The sequence below is a fragment of the Perca fluviatilis genome, chromosome 19 (genome assembly GCF_010015445.1).
Source record: "Perca fluviatilis chromosome 19, GENO_Pfluv_1.0, whole genome shotgun sequence".
In the NCBI taxonomy this organism is placed as follows: Eukaryota; Metazoa; Chordata; class Actinopteri; order Perciformes; family Percidae; genus Perca; species Perca fluviatilis.
Window position 1 is genome coordinate 36,634,849 of NC_053130.1, and position 12,430 is coordinate 36,647,278.

Consider the following 12,430-nt stretch of genomic DNA (forward strand, 5'->3'; position numbering starts at 1 on the left):
GTTTTCATTTCGTAAATGCTAACTATGACAACCTTTTTTTTCCATGACTAAGATGAGACGATGACAAGACAGCAGCGGCGTCATTAAACACTATGCGACAACATGCAATATCAATGACGTAAAAAAACAAGACTAAAATGTAGATTAAAAAAATTTAAACCTCTTCCCCTCTCTCAAACAAACAATGTCAACTGTCACAGTGCAAGAGAAATGTCATAGAAAAACTGTGTGGATGATATAGGAATAATTTAGAAAATCATGGCCAAATAGTTTGTCATGTATTTGTTTATGTGGATTAACCATTCATCAAATGTTAGAAAGCAATGACTAACGTGTGTGTTCCCTTTTCCTTCTTTCGTTCTCCTCTCATCAGCTATTCCTCTGATAGATTGTCCTCAGGGTTACAAGAGAATCAACAGCTCTCATTGCCAAGGTAAGAGCTCTTTGTCGAAATATCTCAATATTTACCGCATGGATTGGCACAATATTTGGTATTAACATAATTGTTTCAATAGTTTTTCAATGCTCACTGCGTAGGTTCACAAATATATGTATGTGTATCTCTGCAGAAGCACAATTCCAGTTGAATTGTCAAGCTGAGGCTAAGTTTCAAAAGCTGTCCTGTTCATCAAACAAAAGGGTTATACGTTGGCATTTCTTTACTGATGACAGTCTAAGAAGAACAAAGTGTAAGTAGTCCAGTGCAGGGCAGCACCAACTCTTCTACAAGGAAGCACAGTAGAGGAGCTTAGCTTTCTCCAACAGATTATTCAGCTTGGCTGCCTAGAACATAGTTTTCAGGACTCAAGGAGTCAACAATTTGGCATCTGATGTGGTGTTCAAAGTGTGGTGCTGCACACTGCTGAATACCCGCAGGAGGGGGTTGTGGCCAGGTATGAGTGCTGACATGGTCAGAACCTTACAGAGATCTGTAACCATGAGCAGCCATTCAGATGATTGATTGATTGATTTTATTTGACCACTTAAATATAAAATATGAAACAGTACTCTGTGTCATACATTAATAAAATGCATGAATAGTCAGGGATGACACAATAAAGCCCAAAGACTTATTTCCATTGTGGTCCCTATAAGGGCAAGGAGAGAGGACAAGTGGCAGCAGGTCACACATCAATCATTCATCATACATTAAACAAATTCATCCATGTTATACAAAAAACAACAACAATACAAATAGATAATGACTATGATTGGCACCTAATCCATACTTTCAAACCTTGTTTAAAATTGCCTATGCTTCTGACTGTCTTGAGTGTACCAGGTAACCGGTTCCAAAGGGTAGTTCCGGCATAAAGAAAATACAAAGTACAAAATCTGTTGAGCTACCCCTAGTGGAGTACCTGTGAACTTCATTTACTCTATTAAAATAATTTCTAAAATATTTGGAAAAATCTCCATAAACAATGTTATGTACCATACCCAGCTGCATCTGAGACACTCGATCCTCAAATGTCAACCATCCCACCCTTTCAAATTGGGAAGATTCCAGATGAGTTCTTATGGGGAGGTCTAAAATAAGCCTTATCAATTTATTTTGAGACGTCTGAAGCCTATGTTTCAGGTTCCCTGTGACACCATTGTACCATGAGCCACACACATAATCAAAATAAGGCTGAATTAAAGCTCCTGCCAGAATTAGCTTTGTTTTTTCATCCAAAAACCTTGATATTCTGGCTATAAAGCGGACTCTCTAATTTACTTTGGTGGTTACCTTTTGGGCCTACTCCAGATAAGTGGCAATCTAACATACATCCAAGGTAACTGATTGATTCCTTGGCAGTAATTACAGTATCTCCAGCTAGGACCTTAAAAACATGAGACTTTCTTTAACTTTATCTTTGTTCCAAACAATATAGATTCAGTTTTCCCTAAATTAAGTGATAATCTGTTATCAGCCATCCACATACTAACATTTAGAAGTTCTGCGCTAAGTGTGCTTTCAGTCACATTTTTATCCTTGTGAGAAACAGAATCATCTGCATATAAAAAAAAAACTGCATGAACAAGCAGACTTTAGGTCATTTATATATAGCAGAAAGAAAAGTGGACCCAAAACGCTCCCTTGAGGTACCCCACAATCCATTTGTTTTGGTTGAGACATTTTCCCCCCAATGTCCACTAGTTGCGTTCTATTCTCCAGATAGGAGCCCACCCATTCCAGTGCTAGTTCACTAAAACCCATGGCTTTCAATTTATACTAGTGTTGGGAGTAACGGCGTTTAAGTATAACGGCGTTATTTTTTCAGTAACTGAGTAATCTAATTAATTACTTTTCCCATTGTTGCAACGCCGTTATCATTACTGAGAATGTAAAGTGGCGCGTTATTTGGTTGAATGAAGCGCGAGGTGTCAGGCTTTGGCTACACACGCCTGGAGAGAACAGGGGTCGGGATGATGACACCGTTGCAAATGTGATGATGATTGGCTGGGTGGGCGGATGCCCTGCTCACGCTGTCTCACTGCACACTCTGACTACCACTAAACACAAGACAGCGTCACAAGCTAAGTTTCCATCCACTTGTCAATCGAATTATCTGAAGTTCGGTAAAAAAACTCATGCGAATAAAGCTGGTGAAAGTGTGTTTCCATCCAACAGCTTTAAAGCGAATAAAAACCTGCACGTAATGACGTCACATGCTGTTTTGCGATTAAATTGGTATATCGAATTGATTTGAGACATTTTATGGTGTTTCCATTCATTTCTGAACTGAATCGCACAAGATTCAAGCGAACTTTTGCGAACAAAGTTTTGCTAGACAAAAGTAGTTGTTAATATTAGAAGCCAAGCTATAGCCTAAGCTCCGATGGACCTTTGGCTGAGGATATGATCCAGCTCATCAAAAAGGTGGAACTTGCCTTATATTTTCCCTCCGGCACCGCTGCGAGACAACTCTCTTTTTTGAGGCCGTGTATCGCTGTTTGAGCGCCTTCCATTTACTCCGCAGGACGTCCCACGGCTTGTCGTAAGGGACATTCTAAAACGCTTAACGTGAAAAAGCTTAATGGTTTAATATCTAAACAACGATCAGTCATCACCAGTATCATGGTCATACCTTGTCATGAACACTTAAGCCTGTCAAAAAAACTAAATTGAAATCCAACGATTATAGAAGTTATCTCACGTTAATGTGTCAGATAACGTCCATAATATTTGGACATTGGGTTAGATTTGACCGTTTTAAGTGGTTATGATGAGCAATATAGAAGAGGATTTTTTTGGTGATGATTGATCGTTGTTTAGGTACATTAAACCATGTTAAGCTTTTTCACATTAGGACTTATAAAGCCATTGAGAACCGTGGAGAGTCAACCCCCAGCCGCTCCACTGCCCTGAAGCAGAAACGCTTTGTCAGATAACGTCCATAATAATTGGACTTTGGGTTAGATTATTTGACAGTTTTCCGTGGTTATGATGGGAAATATGAGAGAGAAAGTTGGTGATGATTGATCATTGTTTAGGTACATTAAACCACGTTAAGCTTTTTCCTCGCCATATTAATAATATTAATACGGCCACTGATGAAGAAAATATTAACGTGAGATAACTTCTATAATCGTTGGATTTTGATTTAGTTTTTTTGACAGGCTTAAGTGTTCATGACAAGATATAACCATGATAAATCTGGTGATGATTGATCGTTGTTTAGATACATTAAACCACGTTAAGCTTTTTCAAGTTAAGCGTTTAATGTCCCTGTTGTAACTGTTGGTCATTTCCTTCGCGAGCTCCTGATAAATGATGGCGTTTCTTAGATTTTTGCTATCTAAAATAGCTGTTATATTTTTCTGGTAAATTAAATTAAAAAAGTATCTCGTCTTCTCGTTTGTCCACTTACATCTGATTTTGTTTTGCAAACACAGCGGAAATACTGGGCGGAAATGAACTGAAACTTCTTCTTCTTCGTTTTATTGCGGGTTGCAACCATAAAATGACCTAAAACTTAATCACAATTCATTATTTATTCGGCAAATAAATTCATCATCGTTATGATATCACTTAATTCGGATAAAAACGGGTCGATGGAAACATAGCTACAGTTACTTTGCTGAGTAACTAATTACTTTTACGATGTGGTAACTTGAGTTACTAACTCAATTACTTTTTGGGAGAAGTCATTTGTAACTGTAACTAATTACTTTTTTAAAGTAAGATGACCAACACTGATTTATACATTAAAACACAATGGTCGACTGTATCAAAGGCTTTTTGTAGGTCTAACATGACCATGCCACAGAAGTTTCCATTATCTACCTCCTTTTTCATATAGTCAGTTAGAAACAGTAAACAGGAATCTGTAGAGTGTGATTTACGAAAGCCAGACTGGAGCTCATAAAGTAGGTTTTGTGATTTTTAAGTAATTATCAATCTGTTCATAAATTATCTTTTCAATTATCTTTGACAGACAACCAAGAATTGAGACAGGTCTATAATTACCAGGGTCTAGTTTACTCCCTTTCTTATATAGAGGAATTACTCTGGCAATCTTGAGATCATTGGGAAAGTATCCTTGTTCTATTGACCTGTTTACAATATGAGTACATCAAGCCTTTTCAGCTTCTCAAGAACAAGTTTTCAAAAAAAGAAAGCTCCCTGCCTGGACACCTAACTGAGAGTAAAGGTCATGCACATGACTTTCACCATATTGACCAGTCTGGCCCGTTAACTTTTCCACAAGCTTCCTGGCAACAGATGAGAAATACTTATTAAAGGTCCCATGGCATGAACATTTTACTTTACGAGGTTTTTTAACATTAATATGCGTTCCCCCAGCCTGCCTATGGTCCCCCAGTGGCTAGAAATGGTGATAGGTGTAAACCGAGCCCTGGGTATCCTGCTCTGCCTTTGAGAAAATGAAAGCTCAGATGGGCTGATCTGGAATCTTCTCCTTATGAGGTCATAAGGAGCAAGGTTACCTCCCATTCCTCTGCTTCGCCCGCCCAGAGAATTTGACCCACCCATGAGACAGAGACATTATGGCTTTCAAACGAGCAAAGTGGCAGTTGGTCAAGGCGACACCCCCACCCTCCACATTGCCCCCCCTCTCTCCTCCTCAATAGCTACAGACACAGAAATGGCACATCCTAAGGAAAGCTCATTGTGGGACTGGCTCAAGTGGCTGTAAGTCTGCACCAAGGCTGAATTTCAGGAAAGAGACTTCAGATTCAGTATTAGGGGACCACTAAGGTCTATATAAAAGAGACTTCAGATACAGTATTAGGGGACCACTAAGGTCTATATAAAAGAGACTTCAGATACAGTATTAGGGGACCACTAAGGCCTATGTAAAAGAGACTACAGATACAGTATTAGGGGTCCACTAAGGTCTATATAAAAGAGACTTCAGATACAGTATTAGGGGACCACTAAGGTCTATATAAAAGAGACTTCAGATACAGTATTAGGGGACCACTAAGGCCTATATAAAAGAGACTTCAGATACAGTATTAGAGGACCACTAAGGTCTATATAAAAGAGACTTCAGATACAGTATTAGGGGACCACTAAGGTCTATATAAAAGAGACTTCAGATACAGTATTAGGGGACCACTAAGGTCTATATAAAAGAGACTTCAGATACAGTATTAGGGGACCACTAAGGCCTATATGAAAGCATCCAAAGAGCACCATGTCATGGGACCTTTAAACCTCTGCCACTATCTCCTTCTCTGATGTAATATTGTTGCCAAGAACACACCGACTTATTGGGACTTTGTCTTATTCACTGTATCCCCCAGAGTTAGATAAGTTGATACATACCCTTCTCATCTCCGTGCGTGTTGTAACTCTGTCTGACGCCCCAGCGCTAGCTAAGCCCAGCACAGATCCTGGAGGTAACTGGTTCCAACTAGCCTACTGCTCCTGATAAGTGACAAAATAACGCCAACATGTTCCTGTTTATGTTGTGATTTGTATAGTCACAGCTTTTACAAATAACAAGGTCACTATGCTTTTACTATCTAGTAATTGTTGACTCTATTACTCCATCTCTGAGCGAACTCCAGGAGAACTCTCTGCTCCTCACCACAGGGCTTCAGGTGCTGCGAGCAAATCACTCCGCCCAAGTAGCAGAAGTAGCAGTGCTTTGCCTTCTGAGAATATAGTTCCCAGTATGTGTACGGTTAGAAGATGGCTGTGTCTCATGTGACCTTGTTATTTGTACACCCTGTGACTATATAGATCACAACATGTAAACAGGAACATGTTGGCGTTATTTTGTCACTTATTGGGAGCAGTAGGCTAGATGGAGCTGGTTACCTGCAGGATCTGTGCTAGGCTTAGCTAGCCCTGGGGCCGTCAGACAGCGTTACAGCACGCACGGAGATGAGAAGGGTATGTATGGACTTATCTAACTCAGGGGGATACAGTGAATAAGCTAAAGTCTCAATAAGTCAGCGTGTTCCTTTAAGGGATTTCCATAACTTTACTGAGTCATTTCTGTATTCAGCAATTTTTTCATTGAAATATGCCTTTTTAGTATTGACCACTATTAACTTCATTTCTTGCCTTGTTATAATCAGCCCAACTCCGCTCATCCTTGCTTTCTCTGAATTTAGATGAACAGGTTCCTGTCCTGTCTGCTTCACAATGTGCTATTAATGCTGAGCATGCAGACTGTAGCAGCTTGTGTGGTAGCTAGGAGAAGATTTGCATAGCAATGTTTCTCACAGAAATATACTGTGGTCAAGCTAGCTGTCACTTGCATCTCCATGGTCAAACCAGCCGCTGCAAATGTTGGAACAGACATAGGCAGAGCAGAGCCAAGTCTGCCAGCAGAGGGCATGTAGTAGATGAGAGTTTGGGAAGAACAAGGGAAGATTTGCTATTCAATACTAATCCTATTTCGATGGGAGAGTCTACTTATGGTCTAATGCTAAGTAACCTATAGCATTGGCATATATGGCGGTTTCCATGGCCAGGGGAGAATTCATGTTTCAATGTTTAATCTTAAAAGATTGAGCTTGGTCTGCTGATAGCCAGACTACCTGTTGCCTTGATATTGTGCCAACAGGCTTTATCAAAATCTTCTACAGATTGTAAAGACGTCTCTTCTCTCAAGTATCTTCCCACAGAATCTGAAAACATCAGTCATCAAGCCACTCTTAAAAAAACAACAATCTAGACTTTAGGCAGATATCAAACCTTTCATTTTTAAGTAAAATCATTGAAAAAGCGTTTTTTCAACAGCCAGACCTTTTCTTAGATAAATTCAATATCTCTTCCTGGTACAACCAACTCGCCATCAAACACAAAACATGACTCTCACGTATAGTGAATCACGCTGCCAAAATAACTGCTGTATTATCTTATCTTATCTATAGATAGATATTTATTGTCCCATAGGGGAAATTTGTTTTCAATTTATGAAAACATATCATGTGTCATATCATAAAAGAAGTTATCTCAGGACACTTTACAGTAGCTCACCTGGTAGAACCTGTGCCCCATGTACAGAGGTCTTTGCTGCATGTCATTCCTTCTCCCTCTCCCCTTTTATGTCTAAGCTGTTCTATCAAATAAAATGCCAAAAAAAAAAAAAATTCAGATGCTGCTGCTCCAGTCCTCACTTAGACAATGAAAGTGGATCACAACACTCCATTTCTGCTTCCTGTCCCTCAAAGAATTGATTTCAAAATACTTGTGTTGGTTTATAAAGCACTAAACGGTTTGGGGCCAAAATACATTTCTGACCTGCTGCTACGTTATGAACCCCCCCAGACCTCTCAAGCTCTGCTTTCTGTCCTTGGAGTCAGAACTAAACAGGGGGAAGCAGCGTTTAGTTTTTATGCACCACATATCTGGAACTAACTCTCAGAAAACTGCAGGTCCGCCGCAACTCTTAGTTCTTTTAAATCAAGGCTGAAGACCTATCTTTTTCATTCTGCACTTCTTTATAGTTATGTTCATTTCTTACACTGCACTGTAACTTTTATTCTTGAATTTATACCTGTCTCATTCTATTTTTTCTGTTTCTATATTTTCTTTAACAAATGTTTTTTAGTTGTTTTTAACTGCTCTTTAATGTTTTATGTAAAGCACTTTGAATTGCATTGTTGTTGCCTTGCCTTAAAAATGTTAAACCTGCATATGGATCAGGAAAATGTGCAGTGAAAGACAATCCTGGAATATACAAACTTAGTACAGTAATTGAGAAAGTGGTGAACATGTCTGTTTCATCTTGCCATGTTAAGAAATCCCTTGAAAGATCCCTGGATTGTGTCTTTTTATTGATTGACAGATTTCGATGAGTGCCAGCTGCAGGGGGCGTGTCCTAATGGGAACTGTCTGAACACTGTGGGCAGCTACAGGTGCATGTGTAAACTCGGTTTTGTTCCTGACCCCACACTCACCACTTGCATACGTAAGTCCTACAATCTAACATTGTCTTAGATGTGTTTCTCATTGATTAAATCTACATCTAAACCCAGAACCTCCAACAGTGCAGTGTCAGACTGAGCAAAAGTCTTATATCGACAGAAATAAATGCATTACATTTGCATGCTGGTCTCTGATGTGTGGATTTGCTCATACAAATCTTCCCAATATACGTCTGATATTTCCCATCACTTAATGACAGAAGACCCCTGCCACCTGCTCCAAAGTACAAGCACAGCAAGGGCTGCTGGGAATGCTGCTAATGCTGACATGTGTGTTTGATGATATGCATATGAAAACAGTGCATGGATGAAAGCATGGTGTTCATTGTATAATCAGATTCCCCCTCAAGCATGTACCACAAGACAGAACATACAGCCAGACTCCAAATATCTCATGGCTCTTATATGAAAGAAGCAGGGAGGAGAGGATGAGGGGAGAGAAGAAGAGATCATGTAGATCATCGGGGGAACAGAGAGAAGACGTAGTTAGAAAAGCAACTCAAGTGCCAAAGTGATCAATCTTGAACATGATTTATCAGCGGTGTAAGTCATTTCCCCTTAGACTTGGCATATTGTGAGCATGTGTTCCCCTGGTTTTTCAGTGCTGCGATGCATTTCTATGTTAATTTGCGATTAATGATTTAATGCTCTTTTTCTGTTCCTGTTATGCCACAATTATAGTATAAGCCTGATATCCTATTTTCTCAAATAAAAGCCTGTAGTCAAATAACGGAGGGGAGAGTTTTCACCACCAACAAATGCAAGCTGGTGTTGGGGGAAGAAACAAGGGTGGATACACTCCTTGTGGTTGTTGTATATTGTGGATGCAAACTACGTAGTAATGCACATTTCCAGCGCTTTAATTTATGAATTTATCAATTAGGGCTGGGACGATTCATCGACGTCATCGATTACAAAAATACGTTGATTTGCATAACATGCGTCGGTATAGAGGAAGATGGCAGTGCCCATAAGCAACGGTCAGGGTGATTTATAGTCCTGTGGAGGCTCCACGCAGAGCTTTCCCCGTAGCCTACGTAAGTGGCCTGAAGTTTATACTTGTGCGTTGATGTGTGCATCAATCTCTTTAAGAGAATAGCTGTGTGTGTGTGTGTGTGTGTGTGTGTGTGTGTGTGTGTGTGTGTGTGTGTGTGTGTGTGTGTGTGTGTGTGTGTGTGGTAGAGAGAGTGACGGTGATTATCTGGGAAATCGGTAGCAGGAAAAGTTCACCCTCTCCTTGATTTCATGTTGTTTATGGAGAAGGAGAACATGAAATCAAGGAGAGGGTTAACGTTTCCTGCTCCGGATGTCCCACCGTGGTCAGAAGGAACAGGAGAGACATTTTGTTTCTCTCACTAGGACTCTAGAGTCACTACTCACTCTGAAGATAATCATCATCACTCTTTCACTCACTATACAACACACACACACATACTTGTGTTAGATGTATAGGACTATATATGGAGGTGGATGTAGAGGACTATATAGGGAGGTGGATGTAGAGGACTATATATGGGGCGGCTGTGGCTAAGTGGTAGAGAGGTCGCCTGCCAATTGGAATGTTGGTGGTTCGATCCTTGGCCCTGCAGTTCCATGCCGAAGTGTCCTTGGGCAAGACACTGGACCCCGAGTTGCCCCCGATGCTGTGCCATCTGAGTGTAAATGTTTATCTGATGAGCAGGTGGCACCTTGTACGGCAGCCTCGGCCACAGTGTATGAATGTGTGTGAATGGTGAATGGTTCCTGTACTATGTTAAAGCGCTTTGAGTAGTCATTAAGACTAGAAAAGTGCTATATAAAAACAGTCCATTTACATTTATGTAGAGGACTATATATGGAGGTGGATGTAGAGGACTATATAGGGAGGTGGATGTAGAGGACTATATAGGGAGCTTTGGGACACTATTTGGGTCATTTTCTCAGCGGTGTTATTCATGTCAATGCTGTCCCACAAATGAATGTTGGATGGTGGAACATCTGTAGTAAATATAGACATGCATTTTTGTGATAACTACCTATTTTATTGAGCATATTTCCCCAAACTAATACAAACTAAGTATGTTGTGGCAGTTTGTGATACTCTGCTCTGCTCACATCACATCATTTGTCATAAGGAAAAACAATACTTACAATTAATAATACTTCTTAATAATACTTTATAAACAGCTTTTAGAGCTCTGTGGAAATGCCACCCCATACAATATCAATCTTTCTTCAAAGAGAAAAAAGGTCCAAGGCACTCTTCTTGTGAAAAAATTAAAAAGCCATTATTTAGATGGCTATTTCATATTGAAATCTTACATTAAAAGTAGAACTGGGCAGCAACCCAAGTGTATCGGCACAAAGCAGCCTTTCTTTCATTCAATTCAAATATTTTTGATTAACGATAGGAGAAGAAACAGAATGACAACGGAGAAAACTCAGATGTGCTGCTCTTCTAAGACGTCAACTTGATGTTGGGCCTTACATTTATATTTAAAACACCTTAAACTGTCCATTCATTTTTTGCCACTTACCCGAGTCCAGGCCGTGGTGGAAGCAGTCTATATTTGGCAAAATCAATTCATGTCAATGAAATTGTCCCAATCAGTGGATTCACAAGTGGGGGTGAAGTAAAGCCTCCCCAATATTTTGCATGTAGTTTACCATCAGAAAGCTGAATAGGCCAAGTTGGAGGAAGCTATCATAGCCTATTTTGTTACACCATCCATTCTTATTTATGAATATAAATAAACTGCTCCACAAAGAGACATATCTTGCAGAAAGTTATAAAACAGAGTGGATTGTACAGATTCTTCCTGGTTGGTTAGTCTGTTATCTGTAAAGGCCGGGACACAGTCTGGCAAGGTCAGTGACTCGAGTCTGTTCGGTGTGCCGTGCCGTTGTCCGTCTGGGGGGCTGTCGGCGTTCATTTTGGCCGACCTGACATGGCAGTCAGGACTCACCCGGAAATGGCGAGTGGAATGAGCGTGACTAGAGTCTGATGAAAATCTTTTAAACTGACCTTTGTTGAGCTGAAATGAAGACAGATTCAGCAACTGCATGGCCTATTTCTCGCTTAAACTGTTTTCAGAAACATGTTTCAGTGAACTATTTTAGTACAATATGAGATTGTATTCTGAACGGCCGCCATGACAGTCTGGCTTTGAATTTCCGAAGAAAACAAACCCATGTGAAGCGTTGGTCCAATCAGCTGCCGGTTTTCATTTTTTGGGCAACAATACAGATTAGCGCCACCTGCTGTTATGGAGGCGTATTACGTCTCGTCTCACACGGGGAGACTGATCATTTCAACTGGCTTTTCTGTCGACGGTCGGCCGTCTGGCTGGTGTGTCCTGGCTATTAGTTTTCCAGTTGCTGTAGTTCACCAACTAGCCCTGCCAGTAGTCCCTGAGCCACAAAGTATCCAGCACCAACCCTTTTAGCTAGGACACATGAATTAACTTTGCTGTGCCACTTTCTGGTGTCCAACCTAAGCTATGTCTTGCACTAAACTGATGGCTCAATACATGTATGGCTGTACTGGCGGCTAGTAAGAAAGCACCATTTTAAAAGCCTTGCTGTGTTGAACTCTCGGTACCCTTGCTATTTGTAACTGAATCTCTTTGGTTTGAAGTTTTACTTAATGGTCCAATAGGTGATATATTTACTGTATTAAATCAATACATGACCACAGTACGTCACCAGACATTAGCAAACATGCTAAGTTGAAATACTGTCTTCTCTGATAACAATGCTGAAGCCAGTATTTTCTCCTTGGAAGTTTCCATTGCGGTCCCAAATGTCTGTTCTGGTTTTGGCCTGTGTGCTTTTGCCCATTTTGACACCGGGGTTGCCAGACATGAAACGCAAACACAGCAAACCAACGTGCTGCAGCCATGGTAACAGCAACCACACCAACTGGATGAACAGAGATAGACTCATCCTACCCAACCTAAAAACAACTCTGCATCTTTCTAAACAGTTGCATGATCAGAGACGTGGTAAATCCCCGGTAAATATTGGAGATGCATTTAAAAGAAGGAGACAGCTT

General features: G+C 40.3%; 1 protein-coding gene across 1 annotated transcript in view; it reads left to right on the plus strand.

Moving 5' to 3' along the window:
- The window catches only part of ltbp1 (latent transforming growth factor beta binding protein 1), a 229,538-nt gene that overhangs the window by 145,841 nt on the left and 71,267 nt on the right, over positions 1 to 12,430 (plus strand). Inside the window, exons 9-10 of the mRNA XM_039783518.1 lie at positions 374 to 433; positions 8,259 to 8,381. Of these exons, the coding sequence (XP_039639452.1) occupies positions 374 to 433; positions 8,259 to 8,381 (183 nt within the window). The remainder of the gene's footprint in view (positions 1 to 373; positions 434 to 8,258; positions 8,382 to 12,430) is intronic.